The sequence below is a fragment of the Hyperolius riggenbachi genome, chromosome 5 (assembly GCF_040937935.1).
Source record: "Hyperolius riggenbachi isolate aHypRig1 chromosome 5, aHypRig1.pri, whole genome shotgun sequence".
Taxonomy (NCBI): Eukaryota; Metazoa; Chordata; class Amphibia; order Anura; family Hyperoliidae; genus Hyperolius; species Hyperolius riggenbachi.
In genome coordinates, this window is record NC_090650.1 from 220218914 (window position 1) to 220245149 (window position 26236).

Consider the following 26236-nt stretch of genomic DNA (forward strand, 5'->3'; position numbering starts at 1 on the left):
AGGTTAAGTCAGTGTCTGGTGGATTCCTTTCAGTCGGGGCTGAACACAAGGATATATTATATATATTATACCATAGTATAATTATACCATACCATATATATATATATTACCATAGGTTCATACATCAGGCCCAATGTAACTACCGTATATACTCGGCTATAAGTCGAGAAATTTTGGACTGACTCAAAGTATAAAAGTGGGGGGGTCGCCTTATACTCGAGATAGTCCAAAATTTCCCCACTTATAGCCAGGAATGGGGAGGCACCTCTTTCTCTCCCCCTTCCTGTAATGTTAAGCAGACAGTTTATTGAAAATCCCCCTCCCTCCCACCACCATGCAAAGGAGCCTCTTGTCACTATTTCTCCCCCCTGTGTAATCGCTAAAGTGGAAGCTTCTCACTCACTAATCCATCGGAGCACAGCGCTCTTCTCCCTGTAGTCACGCTGGCTGGGCTGTGTGTGCATCAGCTCACAGCTACGAGCCCCGATGTCATGTGACTTCATGTATCACATTACATCGGGAGCTGTAGCTTATGCATACAGCCCAGTCAGCGTGACTACAGGCAGAAGAGAGCTGTGCTCGGATGAATTAGTGTGAGTTTGAAGCTTCCACTTTAGCAATTACACGGGGGAGAGATAGAGATAAGAGGCTCCTTTGCGTGGTTGTGGCTGGTGGGAGGGAGAGGGATTTTCAGTAAACTGTCTGCTTTGCAGCGCGGGATAGCTCAGTGAGTGATTGCTGGCTTCAGTGATCACACAGAGGAGGGAGAGGTAGAGAGAGGAGGCCTCTTTGCATGGTGGTGGGAGGGAGGGGGGCTTTTTAGCAAGCTGTCTGCTAACACTGCTGGGAAGGGGACACAGGGGAATAGCTATTGCCCACCAGTGACTGCACAGGCAGGGGGACACAGGGGCCTCACAGCAGGAGCCACACAGCCAGGCGGACACAGAGGCCACACAGCCAGGGGGACACAGAAGCCACACAGCCAGGGGAAACAGGGGCCACACAGCAGAAGCCACACAGCCAGGGGAAACAGGGGCCACACAGCAGAAGCCACACAGCCAGGGGAAACAGGGGCCACACAGCCAGGGGAAACGGGCCACACAGCCAGTGGGACACAGATGACACACAACTAGAGGGGCCACACAGCCAGGGGAAACAGGGGCCACACAGCAGAAGCCACACAGCCAGGGGAAACAGGGGCCACACAGCCAGGGGAAACGGGCCACACAGCCAGTGGGACACAGATGACACACAACTAGAAGGGCCACACAGCCCTTAACTTTGCTGCACCGACTTATATTTGAGTAATTAATAAATTCCTGTTTAAGAGGGTCAAATATTGGGGTCGACTTATACATGAGGTCGACTTGTATCCGAGTATATACGGTAAGTATAGGAAATTATTCTACACTGTTAGAAAATTGTGTATAGCGTTTTACTTGGGTCTGTGTCTACACTACGAAGATTCTACTCATTTCCTGTCTCGAATGACAGTGAGGTCATCAATCATTTTAAATACCAATATTAGATCAGTTAGATCACTCAAAAATACAAAACATGTTTGGTTTAGATTTCATTTAACGCAAATCGATATCATTATTTAAATTGGCTAAGAAGAATGAACTTAGCCCTATACTTATTTCTATCATGCAACAGCGATCAGTTCACTTTAAAGGACCTCTGTCGCGAAAATCTTAAAATTTAAAGTACATGTAAACATATACAAATAAGAAGTACATTTCTTCCGGAGTTAAATGAGCCATAAATTGCGTTTCTCCTATGTTGCTGTCACTTACAGTGAGTAGTAGAAATCTGACATTACCGACAGATTCTGGACTAGCCCATCTTCTCATAGTGGGTTCTTAGGGGTTCCTTTATTTCCAAAAGCATTTAATAAATGGCAGTTGCTCTGTCCAACTGCCAAAAAAGTGTACGGTGAGCAGGGAGGCTGTCCAGCATCATTGTATAAATATTTTTCAGGAATGTCTTTATAAAGAATAAAGGCCATGCTGAGATTCCCCTATGGAGAGATGGACTAGCCCAAAGTCTGTAATGTCAAATTTCTACTACCGACTGTAAGCGACAGCGACATAGGAGAAAAATCCTTAATGGCTCATTTTACTCTGGAAGAAATAAACTTCTTATTTGTATGTGTTTTAAATTTTAAGATTTTCGTGACAGTTCCTCTTTAACCACTTCACACCAAAGCGGTTTTTACTGTAACAATAGGTGTCAGCAAGTAACAGAATTCTGATTATTAGGTGATCTGCAGTATCACCTATAATGCAGATATATACCTGATTATATGGTGATCTGCAGAATCACCTATAATACTGGTATATAAGAGCTGGTGTGACTACCAATAGCAATGAGTGATAGGTAAGGTATAGTGCTTGGTGCAACAGTAGTACTGATAGGTTTAGCTATGCCACACCAGAGGAGCTGGTGGGCACTAACAGTACCAGACCCCTCACCAGAGACTAGGGCCCTCTGGTGAGAGTAGAGAGATCAGACTAACAGAGTTGGCAACAGGCTGGCAGATACGGTACAAAGTCAGAAGGCAAAGGCAAGAAGGTTATAACAGGCTGAGTCGGCAACAAGATAAGATGGACAGAAGTACAGAATCACTGAGAGTAAGAACAGTCAGAACGAGCAAGAGTCATACACAGATAATACAATATTCAATTATAATTATGGCTATCAAACAATCCTATCACTATGTGAAATCCCCGGTTTCCTCCCGGATCAAAGCACACCAGATCTATCTAAGGTCTGAGCACTAACACAAAGTATTCGCAACAGCAGAGCAACTGACAGCTCTCTGCTTTTATGCTGACAGGGACTCCCCGAGCCCTGCCCAACTAGCAAGACCAATCAGCGGCGAGAAGCGCTCTCTGTGACGTCAGCCGACCCGCAGGTCAGCTGACACGCCTTCGGGAAGCGTAAAGGTCCCGCCGCTGGGTGCGCGCACGCGTAGCTCTGAGCCTGTGTGCTGACGAGAGCCCCGTGCGTGGCGTGCGACCTAGCTGAGCGGCGGGGATGGCGGCGGCAGTCACGCTGCTTTCCGTGATCGCCGCTCGTTACATTTACCCTAACGGACAAGAGCGGATTTCACCTTTCAGTGCTCATCCCTTTCATTTGCCAACAGCTTAATCACTACTAATCACAATGAAATGATCTATATCTTGTTTTTTTTCACCACCAATTGGGCTTTTTCAGGTTGATATTTTTCAGTAATTACTTTATTTTCTATGCATTTTAAGGGAAAAACAATTCAATTCAAACAATACACTATTTTTCCAATTTCATCCCCTATAGTTTTAATATAAACACTGCTACTGTGCATAAAACCCCCACAGTTTATCTGCCTATTTGTTCTGGTTATCACAAGATTTTAATAATGTCCCTAGTACAAAGTATGGTGACAATATAGTACTTGGAAATAAAGGTGTATTTTTTCTTTGGTGGTTTTTCTTTTCACTATTTTAATGTGCACATGAACGCACGTGTCGTTGCGCTGAAGCGTGCAAGGGCGTTTGGGGGGCGGGGCGCATGTGCACGCTCACAGCGGCAGTAGCACTGTCTGACTTATAAAAACGTCCTTGAGCCATTAAGACACTCTAGCAGGTCGTTTTTCTAAGTCAGCTTGTCATTAAGTGGTTAAATGTGGGTTCCTCAAACTGCAACCCACTGAACCATTTTACCCTGGTCTTCAATAGAGTTGGGCCGAACCTCCGATTTTAGGTTCGCGAACCTGGTTCGCGAACTTCCGCGGAAGGTTCGGTTCGCGTTAAAGTTCGCGAACCGCAATAGACTTCAATGGGGATGCGAACTTTGAAAAAAAAAATAATTATGCTGGCCACAAAAGTGATGGAAAAGATGTTTCAAGGGGTCTAACACCTGGAGGGGGGCATGGCGGAGTGGGATACATGCCAAAAGTCCCCGGGAAAAATCTGGATTTGACGCAAAGCAGCGTTTTAAGGGCAGAAATCACATTGAATGCTAAATGACAGGCCTAAAGTGCTTTCAAACATCTTGCATGTGTATACATCAATCAGGTAGTGTAATTAAGGTACTGCTTCACACTGACACACCAAACTCACCGTGTAACGCAGCGCAAACAGCTGTTTGTGTAGTGACGGCCGTGCTGGACTGGTGCGCACCATGGCGAGAGTGCAGGTTTTGGTGGCTTTACAGCCCATATGGTCGCCTGGCTGATGTAGCTGAATGACAGAACAGTGACTGTCCAGCTGATCAAATTTGGTCTGGCCACAATGAGGCAACGACCTTATTATCGTGGGTGTGCCCCCCGAGACACTCATCTAGGCGCCGGTCATTGCTTCATTGTGATACGCAAGCCCCTTCACCACGGCAAGGTAATGATCACGAAGGGGAATGGGCGCATGTACATGCCTTTTCTTTTGTTATTGCAGCTGCCCGCAGTGCAGCCAGAAAAATTAGGCAGTCATGTACACGCACCAGAAAAATTATTACAGCGGCCGCTGCTAGCAGCGGCCTAAAAAATTCAGCAATCCGCCTGGAGTCCCGGACCCTGTTGGTGGTGGCGGAGAAGGTAGTCAAGCGGCCTGCAGGCAGACATGCTGTGTGGAGGGACTGGGAGCGACTTAGTCTTCTTGGGGCAGGCCAGGCAGCCAGTCACACGGCGTGCAGGCAGAGATGCTGTGTGTGCGGGGACTGACTTAGTCTTGGGGCGGGCAGCAGCCCTCCGGGATCCATGCCTCATTCATTTTGATAAAGGTGAGGTACTTAACACTTTTGTGACTTAGGCGACTTCTCTTCTCTGTGACAATGCCTCCAGCTGCGCTGAAGGTCCTTTCTGACAGGACGCTTGCGGCAGGGCAGGAGAGGAGTTGGATGGCAAATTGGGACAGTTCTGGCCACAGGTCAAGCCTGCGCACCCAGTAGTTCAAGGGTTCCTCATCGCTGTTCACAGCAGTGTCTACATCCACACTTAAGGCCAGGTAGTCGGCTACCTGCCGTTCCAGGCGTTGGTGGAGGGTGGATCCGGAAGGGCTACGGCGAGGCGTTGGACTAAAGAACGTCCGCATGTCCGACATCACCATGAGATCGCTGGAGCGTCCTGTCTTTGACTGCGTGGACACGGGAGGAGGATTAGTGGCAGTGGTACCTTGCTGGCGTTGTGCCGTCACATCACCCTTAAAGGCATTGTAAAGCATAGTTGACAGCTGGTTCTGCATGTGCTGCATCCTTTCCACCTTCCGGTGAGTTGGTAACAGGTCCGCCACTTTGTGCCTGTACCGAGGGTCTAGTAGTGTGGCCACCCAGTACAGCTCATTCCCCTTGAGGTTTTTTATACGGGGGTCCCTCAACAGACAGGACAGCATAAAAGACGACATCTGCACAAAGTCGGATCCAGTACCCTCCATCTCCTCTTGCTCTTCCTCAGTGACGTCAGGTAAGTCAACCTCCTCCCCCCAGCCGCGAACAATACCACGGGAAGGTTGAGCAGCACAAGCCCCTTGCGATGCCTGCTGAGGTTGTTCTCCTGCCGCTGTCCCCTCCTCCTCCTCCTCCTCCTCCCCCAAAGAAACAACTTGCTCATCATCCTCTGAGTCTGACTCGTCTTCTGCACACGACTTCTCTTCTTCCTCCTCCTCCCCCCTCTGTGCTGCCGCAGGTGTTGAGGAAACAGCTGGGTCTGATGAAAATTGGTCCCATGCCTGTTCCTGCCGTAACGGTTCCTGGTCACGCTCATTCACAGCTTCATCCGCCACTCTACGCACAGCACGCTCCAAGAAGTAAGCGTAGGGAATTAAGTCGCTGATGGTGCCCTCACTGCGGCTCACCAGGTTGGTCACCTCCTCAAACGGCCGCATGAGCCTGCATGCATTTTCCATCAGTGTCCAGTTGTCGGGCCAGAACGTCCCCATCTTCCCAGACTGTTTCATTCTACTGTAGTTGTAGAGGTAGTGGGTCACGGCTTTCTTCTGTTCTAGCAGGCGGGAGAACATGAGCAGTGTCGAGTTCCAGCGAGTCGGGCTATCGCAAATGAGGCGTCTCACCGGCATGTTGTTTTTGCGCTGAATTTCCGCAAAGCGTGCCATGGCTGTGTAAGACCGCCTCAAATGCCCACAGAACTTCCTGGCCTGCTTCAGGACATTCGCTAAGCCAGGGTACTTTGCCACAAATCTTTGAACCACTAGATTCATGACATGTGCCATGCAGGGTATGTGTGTCAGCTTCCCCATATGCAAAGCGGCAAGCAGATTGCTGCCGTTGTCGCACACCACGTTGCCTATCTCCAGGTGGTGCGGGGTCAGCCACTCATCCACCTGTTTCTTAAGAGCAGCCAGGAGAGCTGCTCCAGTGTGACTCTCCGCTTTGAGACAAGACATGTCTAAGATGGCGTGACAGCGTCGTACCTGGCATGCAGCATAGGCCCTGCGGAGCTGGGGCTGTGTAGCTGGAGAGGAGAACTGCCACTCAGCCAAGGAGGAGGAGGACAGCGAAGAGCATGTAGCAGGAGGAGAGGAGGTGGCAGGAGGCCTGCCTGCAAGCCGTGGAGGTGTCACAATTTGGTCCGCTGCGCCCTGCTTGCCATCGTTCACCACCAGGTTCACCCAATGGGCGGTGTAGGTAATGTAGCGGCCCTGCCCGTGCTTGGCAGACCAGGCATCCGTGGTCAGGTGTACCCTTGACCCAACGCTCTTCGCAAGAGATGACACCACTTGCCTCTCAACTTCACGGTGCAGTTGGGGTATGGCCTTTCTTGAAAAATAAGTTCGGCCTGGCATCTTCCACTGCGGTGTTCCGATGGCCACAAATTTACGGAAGGCCTCAGAGTCCACCAGCCTGGATATGGTAACAGCTGCCGAGCTAACAGTTCCGCCACGCCAGCTGTCAGACGCCGGGCAAGGGGGTGACTGGCCGAAATTGGCTTCTTCCGCTCAAACATTTCCTTCACGGACACCTGACTGCTGCTGTGGGCAGAGGAGCAGGAACTGCTCAAGGGCAGAGGCGGAGTGGAGGAGGGTGCCTGTGAAGGTGGAAGGGAGAAAGCGGCAGAAGCAGATAATGCACCTGATGGAGGAGGAAGAGGAGAAGGAGGGTGGCTTTGCTTTTGTGTGCTGCTGCTGCTTTTGCTCAGGTGGCCATCCCATTGCTGTTTGTGCCTTTTCTCCAGGTGCCTTCGTAAGGCACTTGTCCCTACGTGAGTGTTGGCCTTTCCACGGCTCAATTTTTGTTGGCAGAGCGAACAGATGGCTTTGGTCCGATCTGAGGCACACACATTAAAACATTTCCACACCGCTGAGCCACCCTGGGATGTGGGCACTATGGGGACCTCAGCAGCTGATGCTGAAGGGCAAGTTGGCTGGCTGTACATAGGTGGCGATACATGGTGCCGGACTCTGCCACCAGCTGTTTCTGACGAAGAGCTGCCCCAGCTTCTTTCAGCAACTTCTCTCCTCCTACTACTCTCTGACTCCCCCTCTGAACTGTCCCCCTCTTCATCTCCTCTATTGGGAACATACAGAGGATCCCTATTACCGTCATCATCGTAGTCATCCTGCCCAGCTTCGCTTGCCTCAGACAAATCCAAACTTGCACCATCAGTAGGTCCTTCATCCTCCTGACACGTTACATCCATAGTGTTGCCACGTAACTCAGACATATTAGCTGGTGAAAATTCATCTGGCTGTAACAACAATGGCTGTGCATCAGTGATTTCAACACTAAATAATTCTTGCGAAGTGTCAAATGCAGCGGAAGTGGTGCTAGTAGTAGCGCTGGTGGCTGAGCAAGATGAGGTGTTCTGTGTCGCTAAATACTCAACCACGTCCTGACAATCTTGGGAGGTGATGGGACGTGCCTTCTTCCGAGCACTGTACTGTGGGCCAGGTCCACACGAAATTACATTTACACGACCTCGCGCAGACCTGCCGGGTGGCCTTCCTCTGGCTCTGGCACTACCTCTACCTCTACCTGTTTTGTCCATATCGGGTATGCACGGAGTGGTATATCACACTGCGTGCACTCACATAGGTAGGTGGGTTCACTTAACTGCACAGGTATGCGCACTGATGCGGTGGGTTCACTAAACAGAACAGGTATACAGTGGCGGGTCCACTGAACAGAACAGGTATGCAGTGGCGGGTTCACTAAACAGAACAGGTATACAGTGGCGGGTTCACTGAACAGGTATACAGTGGCGGGTCCACTGAACAGAACAGGTATGCAGTGGCGGGTTCACTAAACAGAACAGGTATACAGTGGCGGGTTCACAGAACAGGTATGCAGTGGCAGGTTCACTGAACACAACAGGTATGCAGTGGCGGGTTCACTGAACAGGTATACAGTGGCGGGTCCACTGAACAGAACAGGTATGCAGTGGCGGGTTCACTAAACAGAACAGGTATACAGTGGCGGGTTCACTGAACAGGTATACAGTGGCGGGTCCACTGAACAGAACAGGTATGCAGTGGCGGGTTCACTAAACAGAACAGGTATACAGTGGCGGGTTCACTAAACAGAACAGGTGTGCAGTGGCGGGTTCACTGAACAGGTATACAGTGGCGGGTCCACTGAACAGAACAGGTATGCAGTGGCGGGTTCACTAAACAGAACAGGTATACAGTGGCGGGTTCACTAAACAGAACAGGTATACAGTGGCGGGTTCACAGAACAGGTATGCAGTGGCAGGTTCACTGAACACAACAGGTATGCAGTGGCGGGTTCACTGAACAGGTATACAGTGGCGGGTCCACTGAACAGAACAGGTATGCAGTGGCGGGTTCACTAAACAGAACAGGTATACAGTGGCGGGTTCACTGAACAGGTATACAGTGGCGGGTCCACTGAACAGAACAGGTATGCAGTGGCGGGTTCACTAAACAGAACAGGTATACAGTGGCGGGTTCACTAAACAGAACAGGTATACAGTGGCGGGTTCACTAAACAGAACAGGTATACAGTGGCGGGTTCACAGAACAGGCATGCAGTGGCAGGTTCACTGAACACAACAGGCATGCAGTGGCGGGTTCACTGAACAGGTATACAGTGGCGGGTCCACTGAACAGAACAGGTATGCAGTGGCGGGTTCACTAAACAGAACAGGTATACAGTGGCGGGTTCACTAAACAGAACAGGTATACAGTGGCGGGTTCACAGAACAGGTATGCAGTGGCAGGTTCACTGAACACAACAGGTATGCAGTGGCGGGTTCACTGAACAGGTATACAGTGGCGGGTCCACTGAACAGAACAGGTATGCAGTGGCGGGTTCACTAAACAGAAAAGGTATACAGTGGCGGGTTCACTAAACAGAACAGGTATACAGTGGCGGGTTCACAGAACAGGTATGCAGTGGCAGGTTCACTGAACACAACAGGTATGCAGTGGCGGGTTCACTGAACAGGTATACAGTGGCGGGTCCACTGAACAGAACAGGTATGTAGTGGCGGGTTCACTAAACAGAACAGGTATACAGTGGCGGGTTCACTAAACAGAACAGGTATACAGTGGCGGGTTCACTAAACAGAACGGGTATACAGTGGCGGGTTCACAGAACAGGTATGCAGTGGCAGGTTCACTGAACACAACAGGTATGCAGTGGCGGGTCGACTGAACAGGTATACAGTGGCGGGTCCACTGAACAGAACAGGTATGCAGTGGCGGGTTCACTAAACAGAACAGGTATACAGTGGCGGGTTCACTGAACAGGTATACAGTGGCGGGTCCACTGAACAGAACAGGTATGCAGTGGCGGGTTCACTAAACAGAACAGGTATACAGTGGCGGGTTCACAGAACAGGTATGCAGTGGCAGGTTCACTGAACACAACAGGTATGCAGTGGCGGGTTCACTGAACAGGTATACAGTGGCGGGTCCACTGAACAGAACAGGTATGCAGTGGCGGGTTCACTAAACAGAACAGGTATACAGTGGCGGGTTCACTGAACAGGTATACAGTGGCGGGTCCACTGAACAGAACAGGTATGCAGTGGCGGGTTCACTAAACAGAACAGGTATACAGTGGCGGGTTCACTAAACAGAACAGGTATGCAGTGGCGGGTTCACTGAACAGGTATACAGTGGCGGGTCCACTGAACAGAACAGGTATGCAGTGGCGGGTTCACTAAACAGAACAGGTATACAGTGGCGGGTTCACTAAACAGAACAGGTATACAGTGGCGGGTTCACTAAACAGAACAGGTATACAGTGGCGGGTTCACAGAACAGGCATGCAGTGGCAGGTTCACTGAACACAACAGGTATGCAGTGGCGGGTTCACTGAACAGGTATACAGTGGCGGGTCCACTGAACAGAACAGGTATGCAGTGGCGGGTTCACTAAACAGAACAGGTATACAGTGGCGGGTTCACTAAACAGAACAGGTATACAGTGGCGGGTTCACAGAACAGGTATGCAGTGGCAGGTTCACTGAACACAACAGGTATGCAGTGGCGGGTTCACTGAACAGGTATACAGTGGCGGGTCCACTGAACAGAACAGGTATGCAGTGGCGGGTTCACTGAACAGGTATACAGTGGCGGGTCCACTGAACAGAACAGGTATGCAGTGGCGGGTTCACTGAACAGGTATGCAGTTGTGGGTTCACAGAACAGGTATGCAGTGGTGGGTTCACAGCACAGGTATGCAGTGGTGGGTTCACTGAACAGGTATACAGTGGCGGGTCCACTGAACAGAACAGGTATGCAGTGGTGGGTTCACTGAACAGGTATACAGTGGCGGGTCCACTGAACAGAACAGGTATGCAGTGGCGGGTTCACTGAACAGGTATGCAGTGGTGGGTTCACAGAACAGGTATGCAGTGGTGGGTTCACAGCACAGGTATGCAGTGGTGGGTTCAATGAACAGGTATACAGTGGCGGGTCCACTGAACAGAACAGGTATGCAGTGGCAGGTTCACTGAACAGGTATGCAGTGGTGGGTTCACAGCACAGGTATGCAGTGGTGGGTTCACAGCACAGGTATGCAGTGGTGGGTTCACAGCACAGGTATGCAGTGGTGGGTTCACAGCACAGGTATGCAGTAGTGGGTTCACAGCACAGGTATGCAGTGGTGGGTTCACAGAACAGGTATGCAGCCAGACAGGAACAAGTTAAGCCTAACTAATCTTTCCCTGAGAGACAGTCTGCAGCAGCTCGCCCTACTCTCACTAACGCAGGCAGCACACGAGTGACCGTAATGGCCTAATTGGCTACACTGGGCCTGCTGACTGTGATGTAGAGGGTCAAAGTTGACCCTCCATGTGCATTATGGGGCGAACCGAACTTCCGCAAAGGTTCGCCTGCGGGACGCGAACACGAACCACTGAAGTTCGCATGGAACCGTTCGCAGGCGAACCGTTCGGCCCAACTCTAGTCTTCAATTAGTCTGACAAGTCACACAGTCAAGCAGTAGGATCGGTCCTGGGGCAGTGAAGAACAAAGAGGTTTGCTCCTTTTGTTGATTATGCTGTCTTTTGCAGACACCACGGAACACCAATGCTTGGGGGAACTCTTGCTAATAAATATTTGCGAAACGCCACTTCCACTGTGTACACTTTCATTGTTCTACATGTACATACATCACAGACATCATATATCAGATAATCAGAAGTAAAAACACACACACACACACATACACACACACACACACACACACACACACACACACACACACACACACACACACACACACACACACACACACACAAACACACAGTGTAAAACAATGCATTTTTCTTTTTTGCTTAGATAATCTTACCTTACTGGAATTTGCTGACTAAACTGAATGATGCTTGCTGTGTTTACAAGAAGATATTGTGCTTCATTGACTAATGACAAGGAGGGTGATGTGGCATCCAGTAAACCTGTAAGAACAAATTCTGCTTTAACAGATTACAGACCTAAGGTAATCCATAATACATACTTTAAGAAACTGACATGAGAGGGCATTCAGACCTCGTTCACATCTAACTAGCGCAGATGGCCGTGCGATCGGAATGCAACATGTATGATGGCATGCTATGAGCGCCGCTACCCGCTGCGCTGCTGATCCCATGCATTACATTGAATGGGTCAGCTCTGCACTTGTGGGCAGAATGCATGCAGCAGTATGCAAGCTCATCATAGCGCATCGTACTGCTGCGCGGCACATAGACAGGCTGTCTATGCCCTTCTGCCGTTCTTGTGTGCCATACATCATACACACTTCCAAATGTGCACGGAAGCGTGTATGATGTGAACGAGGCCTTACACACACAAATCCAGCCACAAATCTTTGTCTCCTACCCTGGCTGTCTACACAGGCTAGCTGTAATCCTATGGCAGAGGATATAGCAGGAGGGGTGGAGCTACATTCTGCCTGTGTGTGCTCCTCCCCTTCCTATATACTGCATGTGAAACTACAGAGGTGATAACTTAATGCCTGGTACACACCATGCAATTTTCCATCAGACAGATGAATTGAATAGATAATTTCCAACAGGTCCGATCTGATTTCCGATCATTTTCTGATTGATTTTCCAATCACTTCTAGAGAAAATCGATCAGAAAAAATGATCGGAAATCAGATCAAACCTGATGGAAATTATCTATTCGACCCATCTATTTGACAGGACATTGCATGGTGTGTACCAGGCATAAGGACTGAATTGATAAGACAACACTCTCACTGTGTAAACTTATCACTACACCTTGAAGTGACCATGCACCTGCGGCCAGTGTTAGAAATGAAAAGATTCCCGGCTGCATAAGTGCATTTTGTGTCCGTCTCGCTGCGGCCAAATGTATACAAGGGGGTTCATTTAGTTCATTCCTCCGGTGGCAATGTGATCAGATGAAGCCGCCTCTTCGGCTCTGCCTTCTCTCCTCCCCATCTCCTTTGAAAGTTTGGCAGCCGGGGACACGGGTGTCCCCAATTGTTCGTAGCGGCAGGTAAGCAGAGTGGGAAGGCTGCAGACATCGCTTCTGTCAGCACCCGCTCTGCAGGAACAAACGGCAGGATTCCCTGACGCTGCAAACGAGTCTGGGGGACACGCATGTCCCTGGCTGCCAAACTTGCATAGAAGAGGGGCAGGAGGAGGAGAGGAGGCAGTTTTGAAGAGGCGGGTTCATCTGTTTACATTGCCGTCGGAGGAATTAACTAAATTAACCCCCTTGGATACATTTGACCACAGCGAGACGGCCACAATATGCACTTATGCGGCCAGAAATATTTTCATTTCTAACACTGGCCGCAGGGGCACAGCCACTTCGCGTTTTGACTGGCCAGAACCCGAAGTGGCCAGACTTCAGGTTCTGGCCATAACATATACACACCATAGTGTGAATGAGTTCTACAAGGACTTCTTTTGTAAATTAAATTAAATTACAAATAAGCATGATTTGTCTCATGTGCTGCACTAAGTTTCCTTGGCCAACACTGTTTCTACAGTCTTCACTGTTGTGTGTTTATTTGCACCTCTTGAAAAATCTTGAACAGCACACCTAGATACCCCAGTCTGCTTTGAAATCTTTTCCTAAGAGAGACCTTGCTGAGGTAGTATAGCTACCATGAGTCATGTTTGGCTGTTACTTGTTTTAAGCCTCCTACATAATTGTTCTTGTTACAGTTAATGACTGATTTTCAACCTATATATCAAAATGATCATTAGCACCTGTTTGATGTAGCTGGTTAATCATTCACCTGACTAAAAGCTTACAAAATACCTGACTTTTTGCAAGTGTACAGTGGGTTGCAAAAGTATTCGGCCCCCTTGAAGTTTTCCACATTTTGTCATATTACTGCCACAAACATGAATCAATTTTATTGGAATTCAACGTGAAAGACCAACACAAAGTGGTGTACACATGAGAAGTGGAACGAAAATCATACATGATTCCAAACATTTTTTACAAATAAATAACTGCAAAGTGGTGTGTGCATAATTATTCGGCCCTGTGAGGAAACGCGGAAAAGCCCCCGCAAGGGCTCAGAGTGAGGCGGCTGTTTCCGCGTCCAACATGGCGGCACAACGCGGAGAAACCGCCGCATGCCGCATGGGCAGAGCGGCGGAGTCCGCGTTGGAGGCGGCAGATTGCACAGATGGCAGAGTTGCTGACAGTGCAGCCGGGCGCGGGGAAACTGCCGCTCCCTTAGAGAGCGGGGCGGCGGTCCCCGCGCTTGAATCAGGAATCACATTGCAAGACATGTCTGGTGTGGCTGGGACTGCTAGTCCACACAGATTCAGAAGGACGCGCGCGCACGCTCAGAGGCAGAGCTTATATGACAGCCAGGCAGAGCTTATATTTCACCACTTGCCATTGGTCCAGCACTTAGGGAGGCGCTGGAGAATACCTTACTATATATACTGGGTGCTGGGCATTCTCTGGTTGTCTGCCATTGCGATCACAACGTGGTAGCACTCAGACCTTGTCTGTATCTGTGTTCTAGCATAGTTTCCAAAGGTGTTGACATCAAGGCGTTCACACCTTAGCATTGGGAACATTGAATTGTATTATTTGTTATGACCTTCTGCCTGCCTGACTATTCCTCTGAACTCTGATCTTGTACCTTACTATTTCTGATATCCTGTTGCCAAACTCTGCTCGTTCCTGGACTCTGTATTTGCCTCCTGATTCTGTACTGTGCTACTCTGATACTCCGTTGCCAAACCCTGTCTGTCTATTGGATTCCGTATCTGCCGCCTGAATCTGTACCTTTTCTGTCTGTGTGTTAACAACCTGGCTTGCCGACCTCGAGAACTGGCCTTACTGTTAGAGGCAGTTCCCAGACCTGTTAGTGACACCCTCCCTCTCGGGTGTCACTCATGCTCTGACCTTCCTACCTTCAGCCTAGCTCCTCCCTCCTGGAGAGTCTAGGCCATAGGAAGGAACATACTTCTGGCGAAGTACTCAAAGTATACTGTTGCATCTAAACACTCACTGGTTCTCCCTGGTGTCCAGAGGTTAGTGTATATATCTGATTATCTGTGATACTGCAGATCACCAATAATCGGGTATACTGCAGTTCACCGGTAATCAGACCCTCTCTGTGTTACACCGATCGTTACAGAACGGCAGACCAAAAAATATAATGGACGCACGCACTGACCGTCTGGGCGCACTTGCCACTTCGGTGGACAACATCAACCAAGTGCTGGGTAGTCACAAGACTATGATTGAAGCTTTATCTGTTTCTTTACAAACCCTCCAGACAGCAGTGGATGAGGTGCGATCCCCTCCTAGCTCTGACATGCGTTTGCCTGTACCTGAGAAATTTTCTGGTCACAGATCAGACTTCCAAAATTTTAGAAGTAGAGTGTTATCTTACTTTGAGTTGAAACCCCGATCTTCAGGAACTGTGGCCCAAAGGGTCACATTTATTAAAACTTTGTTATCAGGCGATTCTCAGACGTGGGCGTACAGTTTGCCCACTGGAGATGTAGCCCTCTCCTCTGTGGATGAATTTTTTAAAGCCATGGCAGTAATTTACGACGACCCAGACCTTGCCGCGACCTCTGAGCGGAAGCTCAAGCTCTTGCGTCAAGGCAAGGGTCCGGTCGAAGACTACGCAGCCGAATTTAGGAGGTGGTTAATTTCAGCCAGGTGGGACACCTATGCCCTATTAGATTGTTTCTTATCAGGATTGTCAGATGAGGTTTCAGATCACATGCTAAGTTTGCCTGAATCTAAGACAGTCGATGAGGCCATTTCATCGGCCATTCGAGTCAGAAACAGACCCGAGGTAGTAATCATGTAAGAATGGTGTCCTACGCTGCGCCGCCAGTAACTCCACCTCCTCCTGTCTCGCCTCCACCCGAACCAATGCAAATTGGTCGGTCAAAACTATCCCAAGTGGAGCGAAGATGCAGGATGTCTGAACGGCTGTGTCTTTACTGCGCAGAGGGGGGTCATAGAGTACGTAATTGCCCTAACAAGCCGGGAAACGCTACTGCCTAGGAGTTGTAGGGGGTAGCACCCTAGGCACGCAGCTTTTACCCCTAGAAGATAAACGATTACTCCTTCCCTGTACAGTCACATGGGAAGATAAAACTGAGATTTCTGAGGCTTTTGTTGATTCTGGCTCTGCAGCTAATTTTATGGATTTTGAATTTGCAAAGAGATTGGGTATTCCGTTCACCCCAGTAAAACCACCCATTCAGGTTACGGCAGTAGATGATTCCCCCCTGCAAAGTAATCATCCGCTGTCCCAGACACCAGAGGTGGAAGTTACTATAGGGGTGTTACATACAGAAAGACTACAGTTTTTTGTGTTACACATGACCACCTCCACAGTCATCCTTGGCATGCCATGGCTACACTTACACTCTCCACAGATTAATTGGGCTACCGGTCAGCTAACTAGTTGGTCAGATCGCTGTTTTCAGCAGTGTTTAGGGAGAGTGACATTGGGCCAGACCAAGATCCAGTTGGAGGGGGTACCAGTGCAATACTCCGAGTATTCTGATGTGTTCTATCCCAAGGCTGCAGAAAAGTTACCTCCACATCGCCCATTTGATTGCCCCATTGATCTCCGATCTGGTTGTATGCCCCCTAGGGGTCATCTTTACAATTTGTCTGGGCCAGAGAAAGTGGCCATGCAGGAATACATTCGTGAAAATTTGGCCAAGGGGTTCATTCGCCCTTCCCGATTGCCTGCTGGCGCAGGTTTCTTTTTTGTTAAGAAAAAAGACGGAGGCCTGCGGCCTTGCATTGATTACCGGGGCCTGAATAAAATTACAGTAAAGAATCGCTACCCTTTGCCCTTGATAGATGACTTGTTTACACAAATAACCGACGCTAAGATCTTTTCAAAGTTGGATTTACGGGGTGCATACAACCTGGTGTGAATCAGAAAGGGCGATGAATGGAAGACGGCCTTTAACACGCCCGACGGGCATTACGAGTACCTGGTGATGCCCTTCGGGCTGTGTAACGCTCCGGCCGTCTTTCAGGAATTGATCAATGAGGTATTCAGGGAGGTATTGGGCAAGTTTGTGTTGATATATCTAGATGATATACTTATCTTTTCTAACAACCTCTCCGAGCACAGGACACATGTCAAATTTGTATTGGATAAACTGAGACAAAACATGCTTTACGCCAAGTTGAAGAAATGCACTTTCGAAGTAACATCTGTCACCTTTTTAGGGTACATTATTTCCACCTCGGGCCTGTCCATGGATCCTGCCAAGGTTTCTGCTGTGTTGGAATGGCCTCAACCAGTGGGGTTAAAATCTCTTCAGAGATTTCTAGGCTTTGCCAATTACTATAGAAGGTTCATAAAGGGGTACTCCACTGTTATTGCACTCCTCACCTGTCTCACTAAGAAAGGGGCAGAAACTACCACTGGCCTCCAGAGGCTTTGCATGCATTCTCCACTTTGAAAGATTTGTTTTGCTCGGCACCCATCCTGAGACACATTGATACTTCCTATCCCTTTATTGTTGAGGTGGACACCTCAGAGGTTGGGGTAGGGGCTGTGCTGTCTCAGCGGTCAGGGTTACAGGGCAGACTACACCCATGTGCCTACTTCTCTCGTAGGTTCTCTCTGGCAGAGAGAAACTACGATATAGGCAACAGGGAGCTCCTGGCCATCAAACTGGCCTTTAAAGAATGGCGTCATTGGTTGGAAGGAGCTGAACATACGATTACAGTTTACACTGACCACAAAAATTTAGAATACATCGAAGGGAGCCAAAAGATTAAGCCCCCGTCAATCCCGATGGTCATTGTTCTTCTCGAGATTCAGATTTATAATTACATACACCCCAGGGAGAAAAAACATTAAGGCAGATGCCCTGTCTAGATGCTTTGAGTCAGAGACAGCACAGCCCTCCCTCTCAGAGACCATTGTTCCCCAGAAACTGGTACTAGCTGCAGCTGAGACTTGGGAAGATTGGACAGAGACTTTAGGTCCTTTTCAGCAGGACATCCCGGAAGGGAAGCCCAAAGGGGTTATGTTCATCCCACTGCCATTCCGCCTTCAGATTTTGCAGATGTTCCATTCACACAGAAATGCGGGACACCCTGGGGCCTCCAGAACACAGGACCTGGTAGCCAGATGCACTTGGTGGCCGTCTCTAGCAGCCGATTGCAAAGAGTTTGTTAGAGAGTGTGCGGTATGTGCAAGGAGTAAGCCCTCCCGACTGGCATCTGTGGGAAAATTATAGCCCTTGCCCACCCCGAGTGAGCCATGGACCCACTTGCCTATGGATTTTGTGGGTGAGCTCCCCAAGTCTGAGGGCATGTCGGTCATTTGGGTGGTAGTCGACCGTTTTAGTAAAATGGCCCATTTTGTGCCCTTGAAAGGACTCCCCTCGGCCCAGGAATTGGCCGATTTGTTCATCATCCACATTTTCCGATTGCAAGGCATTTCGGAAAACATCGTGTCAGATAGGGGAGTCCAATTTGTTTCCAGATTTTGGAGGGCATTCTGTCACCAAATGAGCATGGAACTGTCATTTTCGTCGGGCTACCATCCACAGACCAATGGTCAGACGGAAAGAGTGAACCAATCATTGGAACAGTTTTTAAGGTGTTACGTTGCAGAAGCGCAGAATGATTGGGTTAAGTTTTTACCCTTCGCAGAATTTGCGCACAATAATTTAAAAAGTTCCTCTTCAGGATTTTGTCCATTTCAGGTAGTGACCGGGAAATTGCCGAAATTCTCCCCATTGCCAGTCGCCTCCACTCCGTTTCCAGCTCTGGAGGCCTGGCAAAGGTCATTTAAAGATACATGGTGGATTGTGAAAAATAATTTGGAGAAGGCATTTCAAGGTCAAAAAGGTCAAGCTGACAAGAGACGTTCATTGGAGTGGAGGTTTTTGCCAGGAGATTTAGTCTGGGTGTCCAGACGTCACTTGACCTTGAAACAGCCCTCAGCTAAGTTGGGGCCCAGGTATGTGGGTCGGTTCCCAGTGACCAGAAAGATCAACGATGTCACTTATGCCATTGACCTCCCTGCCAGTATGCGCGGCGTGAGATCTTTTCACGTATCCCTGCTTAAGCCAGCAGTTCATGTGGGTCCCACTCCTCCTCCTCCTGTGATGATAGATGACCAACCTGAGTACAAAGTAGAGAAGATTTTAGACTCTCGCATAGTTCAGAACTCAGTACAATATCTGGTTCATTGGAAAGGGTATGGTGTCGAGGAGAGATCATGGGTACCTGAGTGTTGCATGCATGCTGACAAATTGAGAAGGGAGTTCCATGTGTTGCATCCTGAGAAGCCTGGTAGGAGCTGTCCGGAGTCCACTCCTCAGGGGGGGGCTCTACTGTGAGGAAACGCGGAAAAGCCGCCGCAAGGGCTCAGAGTGAGGCGGCTGTTTCCGCGTCCAACATGGCGGCACAACGCGGAGAAACCGCCGCATGCCACATGGGCAGAGCGGTGGAGTCCGCGTTGGAGGCGGCAGATTGCACAGATGGCAGAGTTGCTGACAGTGCAGCTGGATGCGGGGAAACCGCCGCTCCCTTAAAGAGCGGGGCGGTGGTCCCCGCACTTGAATCAAGAATCACATTGCAAGACATGTCTGGTGTGGCTGGGACTGCTAGTCCACACAGATTCAGAAGGACGCACGCGCTCAGAGGCAGAGCTTATATGACAGCCAGAAAAGGGTCAGCTGACCAGGCCGGTCAGCTGACATTTTCACCACTTGCCATTGATCCAGCACTTAGGGAGTCGCTGGAGAGTACCTTACTATATATACTGGGTGCTGGGCATTCTCTGGTTGTCTGCCATTGCGATCACTACGTGGTAGCACTCAGACCTTGTCTGTATCTGTGTTCTAGCATAGTTTCCAAAGGTGTTGACATCAAGGCGTTCACACCTTAGCATTAGGAACATTGAATTGTATTATTTGTTATGACCTTCTGCCTGCCTGACTATTCCTCTGAACTCTGATCTTGTACCTTGCTATTTCTGATATCCTGTTGCCAAACTCTGCTCGTTCCTGGACTCTGTATTTGCCTCCTGATTCTGTACTGTGCTACTCTGATACTCCGTTGCCAAACCCTGTCTGTCTGTTGGATTCCGTATCTGCCTCCTGAATCTGTACCTTTTCTGTCTGTGTGTTAACGACCTGGCTTGCCGACCTCGAGAACTGGCCTTACTGTTAGAGGCAGTTCCCAGACCTGTTAGTGACACCCTCCCTCTCGGGTGTCACTCACGCTCTGACCTTCCTACCCTCAGCCTAGCTCCTCTCTCCTGGAGAGTCTAGGCCATAGGAAGGAACATACACTGGTTCTCCCTGGTGTCCAGAGGTTAGTGTATATATCTGATTATCGGTGATACTGCAGATCACCAATAATCGGGTATATTCTGTATTTCTGGTGAGACTGCAGTTCACCGGTAATCAGACCCTCTCTGTGTAACACCGATCGTTACAGGCCCCCTTTGATCTTAGTGCAGTCAGTTGCCTATAGACATTGCCTGATGAGTGCTAATGACTAAATAGAGTGCACCTGTGTGTAATATAATGTCAGTACAAATACAGCTGCTCTGTGAGGGCCTCAGAGGTTGTCTAAGAGAATATTGGGAGCAACAACACCGTGAAGTCCAAAGAACACACAAGACAGGTCAGGGATCAAGTTATTGAGAAATTTAAAGCAGGCTTAGGCTACAAAAAGATTTCCAAAGCCTTAAACATCCCACGGAGCACTGTTCAAGCGATCATTCAGAAATGAAAGGAGTATGGCACAACTGTAAACCTAACAAGACAAGGCCGTTCACCAAAACTCACAGGCCGAACAAGGAGAGCGCTGATCAGAAATGCAGTCAAGAGGCCCAGGGTGACTCTGGACGTGCTGCCGAGATCTACAGTTCAGGTGGGAGACTCTGTCCATAGGACAACTATTAGTCATGCACTGTACAAAGTTGGCCTTTATGGAAGAGTGGCAAGAAGAAAGGCATTGTTAACAGAAAGCATACGAAGTCCCGTTTGCAGTTTGCCACAAGCCATGTGGGGGACACAGCAACCATGTGGAAGAAGGTGCTCTGGTCAGATGAGACCAAAATGGAACTTTTTGGCCAAAATGCAAAACGCTATGTGTGGCGGAAAACTAACACTGCACATCACTCTGAACACACCATCCCCACTGTCAAATATGGTGGTGGCAGCATCATGCTCGGGGGCTGCATCTCTTCAGCAGGGACAGGGAAGCTGGTCAGAGTTGATGGGAAGATGGATGGAGCCAAATACAGGGCAAACTTGGAAGAAAACCTCTTGGAGACTGCAAAAGACGTAAGACTGGGGCGGAGGTTCACCTTCCAGCAGGACAATGACCCTAAACATAAAGCCAGGGCAACAATGGAATGGTTTAAAACAAAACATATCTATGTGTTAGAATGGCCCAGTCAAAGTCTAAATCTAAATCCAATCGAGAATCTTTGGCAAGATCTGAAATCTGCTGTTCACAATCACTGTCCATCTAATCTGACTGAGCTGGAACTGTTTTGCAAAGAAGAATGGGCAAGGATTTCAGTCTCTAGTTGTGCAAAGCTGGTAGAGACATACCCTAAAAGACTGGCAGCTGTAATTGCAGCAAAAGGTGGTTGTACAAAGTATTGTCTCAGGGGGCCGAATAATTACGCACACTCCACTTTGCAGTTACTTATTTGTAAAAAAATGTTTGGAATCATGTATGATTTTCGTTCCACTTCTCATGTGTACACCACTTTGTATTGGTCTTTCACGTGGAATTCCAATAAAATTGATGCATGTTTGTGGCAGTAATGTGACAAAATGTGGAAAACTTCAAGGGGGCCGAATACTTTTGCAAGCCACTGTATCTATAAGAAAACACTCAGTGTAATGACAAATGTAGCCTTTTACTGGAATCTCTTAAAAATATTCCAGTATTAGCTGTCTGCACATAAAATGTCCATGTGAATGCATTGTCCTGAGATAACAAGGACAGTGCATACAGCCAACAGATGCAACACTTGCTTACTCAAATTATATACACTGTGAACAGTTTAATAAAATCTTTTAGCCACAATAGAATGGAAAAAAATTGCAAAAATGACATTTAGTAAACATTCTGAGATTATTTTCACATTTTGTTTTACTACACATTTTTTTTTTCATAAACAGCAAAAACAAAATTGGCTACAAGCAAAATGAAAACAAATAAACAAAGTGAAACCTGAACAAAGACAATTCAGCATTTCTGCTCGCATGTTGCTGACTGTGTTTTCACACTACACCCACTCTGTTGGCAAAGATGACTATTTCTGCTTGTAATTATTGCTCTGCTATTGTGAATCTCTCCAACACTTCTAGACAGATCAGAGTTCTGTTTTTAAGGTGCCCACAAAATAAAGCAGAGAACATTATTCTCAATTTGTCATTTTAAATAAATACTAAACACTGAAAATCTTGACATTTATGACAGCAGCAGTATAGTAAGAATATGTTTTTCTTTTCATGCTTAATATTCTGTACAGGAGAGCATGTGGTAATGACATACCATTCTTCTTTGCACCAGCAGGGCGATTGAAGCTCGTTGACTGTCTTATCAAGCGACATTTGCGACCAAGAAAAGTAGACAGCCATTTTCCAATCACTTCTCCACAGTCATATGTTGGAACTCTACAGAGAATATAGACATTTTCATAAACCAGTACCATTTACCAAATACAACATCTATTTCAACATGTGCATATTTTTTTTAATCAAAATGCAACATGATCCATACCTTCTTGTGTGGTTAAAGCTGCTGTTAAGATGTACACACATACTGTATAGTGTATTTTACCATGTGAGTTAAATCAAACCTGAATTGTTCACACTAACATATAGCCACCCACTTCTGCCTACTTCTAGTTGTGATGAATGATGTTCAAATCAAGTTCAATGCACCAAGAGAGCGTCTGGTGTATATTACACTATGGAATTAGTATCCAAATATAACACTCTTAGCTATGCTCTGCTCCAATCCTATGGACTACGTAAGTTGATATTGCTCAGGGGGCAGTTCCCTATGCTCATGGGTACTGAATTAGCTATAGACCCCAAGCCTATATTGGGGACAAAGTTGTTTTGGAGGGGGAGCCCATACTGTCCATTTTTTTGTTTATTTTATATAATTCCTTACTGTCCGTTTTTTTAAATTGGGTTTTTAAATGTGTACATTGTGTTTTTTAATGTGTACATTTAAGTTTTAAAAATGTCACCAACTGACTTTAGAAAGAAAAAACGATTGTAGATTGAAGTATGGGGAAATGAACAGATTGTGAAGCTAGTATATGCACATGCTTACTAACAGTGGCTGACAAGGACAGGAGGATGGTTTAGCACTTGCACACATGATCTGCCCTGTAGTGTGTAATGGCCATGGGTCAAGGGGAGGCTATAAAATGAGAGGTGCAAAAAAGTATTGTGGGAAGTCTGTGAAAAGGAAGAGAGAAAGCAATAGGGTATTAAAATAGGCTGGTAGGAAATCAGCAGCAGTGTTGTGGGGTCGCCAAATTAACCAATTATACCTGAGGTCTTTAAATGATTCGTAAAAGGGCAGACTATCCATCTTTCCCTAGTGGAATTTTACTTGTTCTTGGGAGTCCGTTCCCTCATATGTCTTATAGGATAGTGCTCCAGTCTATTTGGAGAGTCAAGCAGATGGTGCTCCACTTTTGTGCAGAGTAGAATATAGATTAAACTATATATTATAGTCATACTATTACCTCTGAGTATATGGTTTAAATAACGTGCTTTAATGTTGCATCAAAGTAATTTACCTACAGAGTCTCACTTTTACCAAGTTAGCTTATTAAACACACTGTGGGCCATGTGCAATTCCAGGTGATATGAAGTTCGCATGCAAGCTTCTCATCACCTGACCGCTCAGAATTTACCAAAACTATTAAATTACCGGCTTTACCTGATCACTGCTGCATGAGCAAGAAGAGCCTCACTCAGGTAAATAGTAGCTGTAGATCTAAGTGTTGTATGTGGCTTCCGGGGAATGGGGAGCGAGGTATTTGTGCTGAGCTACTGTCCTCCAGCACCATGGCCCTGCTGCCTCACTCCCATTGGAGATCCCTTGATTTAATTGTCACTTCAGCCCATGGCACCCTGTAGATCCCCCGATACCCATCCCTTACATGCCAGGCTCTTCTGACACCATCGTTCCCCATCACGCTACAAAGGCTTCAGCCAAACCACAGGACCCTGGGATCGCTGCTGCTCTCTGCCACCCTCTGTCACTTCTGACTTCTAGTAGAGAACACTGGAGCCCCGGCAAAAGCATCTTCATATGCATACATTTCCATACAGAATTAGCAGAATCCTGCATCAAATGATTTGCAACTCAATAACCATATCTACTGCCATGTATAGTCATATATAAAGTTTTTCCATTTTTTCACACCATGGCAACTGTGTACATTATAATCACCCTATAATAAGTGCCTCCATAATATATCCATTATAATGAGTGCCTCCATTATTTACCCCATATAACAAGTACCTCCATGATGTTTTACTTATAATAAATGCCTCTATTAACTCTCTCATTAACAACAAGTGCTTCCTTGATTTCTTCACAATGACTTGTGCCTCTATTATGTCCCTATACAACAAATGCCTGTATTATAGCCCCTTTCTAGGAAACTAAAGCAATATCCAATGCAAGGTACAGAGAAGTATGCTAATGTGAATATTTTCCTCCCCTCCAACTGTCTACTGTGTCTAGTTCTTACATCCATTCCTGCTTTCAGCACTTGGCATGTGATGTCACATAATAGAAGCATATACTGTCAAAACAGATGAGAGAGCCAGTGATCCCTATTCATTTCAAGTAAATATTCAGACTGCCATGTTTCCCTGAACCTCTGTATTGGAGGAGCATCAGAACACAATAACATAAGCATGTGGGCATGGAGTAAATTTCACCCTATTTTACTTAATTTCATATTTATGTTTAGATTTCATAGGTCACTTACCTATCTCCACACACTTTACTTTGGCATACTTGAGCAATCCTACTGCTTTCATCATTCAAGGGTACTTCTACTTGTGACATGCCTAAAAACATAAAATATAAAATATTAAGTGTGCTTGATAATCAGCACTCCCTAAAGAAGGCATGAAACACTCCTCCACCTCACAGACGCACACCTCTGCCTGTAGCAGGGACAAATGGAGCATGCCTAATTCAACAAACATTTTATATGTTTGAGTACAATCACTTCATTGAAGCTACAATGTCTGTTCATGGATTTGCGCTTCTCTTTTTCTTTCACCATTTGACATTGGTAGAAATTCTTGCACTTTGTCACAGACGGGTAAGATCCACTGATAACACCCTATATCATCTGTCTATGACATGTGCTATGTTAACTTGCTTTGTATTGTTAAAATGTGGCCAGTAATTTATTGGTCTTGATCTATATGACTGATATGTTGTATATGTGCCACAATAAAAAGATTTAAAAAAAAACAGAAATTCTTGCACTTAACAGTTTATAAAAAAACATCTAGCAGTCCAGCAGGTGGCAGCAAAAGCTTAAGTTAGATAGCGTTATGCTTTGGAAAGTGGTTGTCAAACTACTACTTTACTCCAAGAGCTTGTTCAGTGGAAACCCCAAAACTGCATGCATTCATATATTTCATTTAGATGTGTTGTTAATTACTAATAAATGTCCTCCCAAAGATTTAAAAGACCCGCGCTAGCTGCTATTTAAGATGTTCATTGATTATGATATCATGCTTTCTAATATAATCCTGTATGTCAGAATTAAAGTAAAACATTCCACACATTGGCCCATATGCAATTCACTTTTTCACTTGAGTTTTCTCCTAGGAGATATTTTCACAACTTCTAAATAAAATGCCTCTTACACCCTTAGCAAGCAGATAAATACTCAAAATCATTTTGACGGTACTAAAGCGTCTACTTTTTGGTACTTTTCCCATTGCAAAGTGCTAAAAAGTTAATTTAAATTGCAGATGAAAAATTATCTCCTAGGAGAAAACGCAGGTGAAAAAGTGAAGTGCATGTGGGCCATTGTATTTGTTTTTCTCCTAAGGGATGTATAATATAATCAGCACTATGGAAGATGACCGTCATAGTATTTTTTTTTCTTTTAATGGTTCAACCATAGTGACCGTTATTGAATATGTCACTGAAATCTAAGTCATTCCTGTAAATGGGAACATGAAGGACTCACAGGAAATAAGTTGGGGGCATAAAAAGACATGAAGGTAAACCTTATTAGTGGAATAGGGTTCACCATAGCAGCCATGGGACCTGTAGCAAAGGTGGGGG

The 26236-nt window shown here is 47.0% G+C and overlaps 1 protein-coding gene and 1 long non-coding RNA gene across 2 annotated transcripts in view; one reads left to right on the forward strand and one right to left on the reverse strand.

Moving 5' to 3' along the window:
* Window positions 1–26236, reverse strand: part of MOCOS (molybdenum cofactor sulfurase) — a 424598-nt gene that overhangs the window by 20454 nt on the left and 377908 nt on the right. Inside the window, exons 10-12 of the mRNA XM_068236674.1 lie at window positions 24912–24993; window positions 22439–22560; window positions 11751–11856 (exon numbers count right to left, since the gene is read on the reverse strand). Of these exons, the coding sequence (XP_068092775.1) occupies window positions 11751–11856; window positions 22439–22560; window positions 24912–24993 (310 nt within the window). The remainder of the gene's footprint in view (window positions 1–11750; window positions 11857–22438; window positions 22561–24911; window positions 24994–26236) is intronic.
* On the forward strand, window positions 525–25359 carry LOC137518601 (uncharacterized). Its single transcript, XR_011020853.1, has 3 exons — window positions 525–593; window positions 11741–11897; window positions 22457–25359. It is a non-coding gene; the product is annotated as an uncharacterized lncRNA (long non-coding RNA).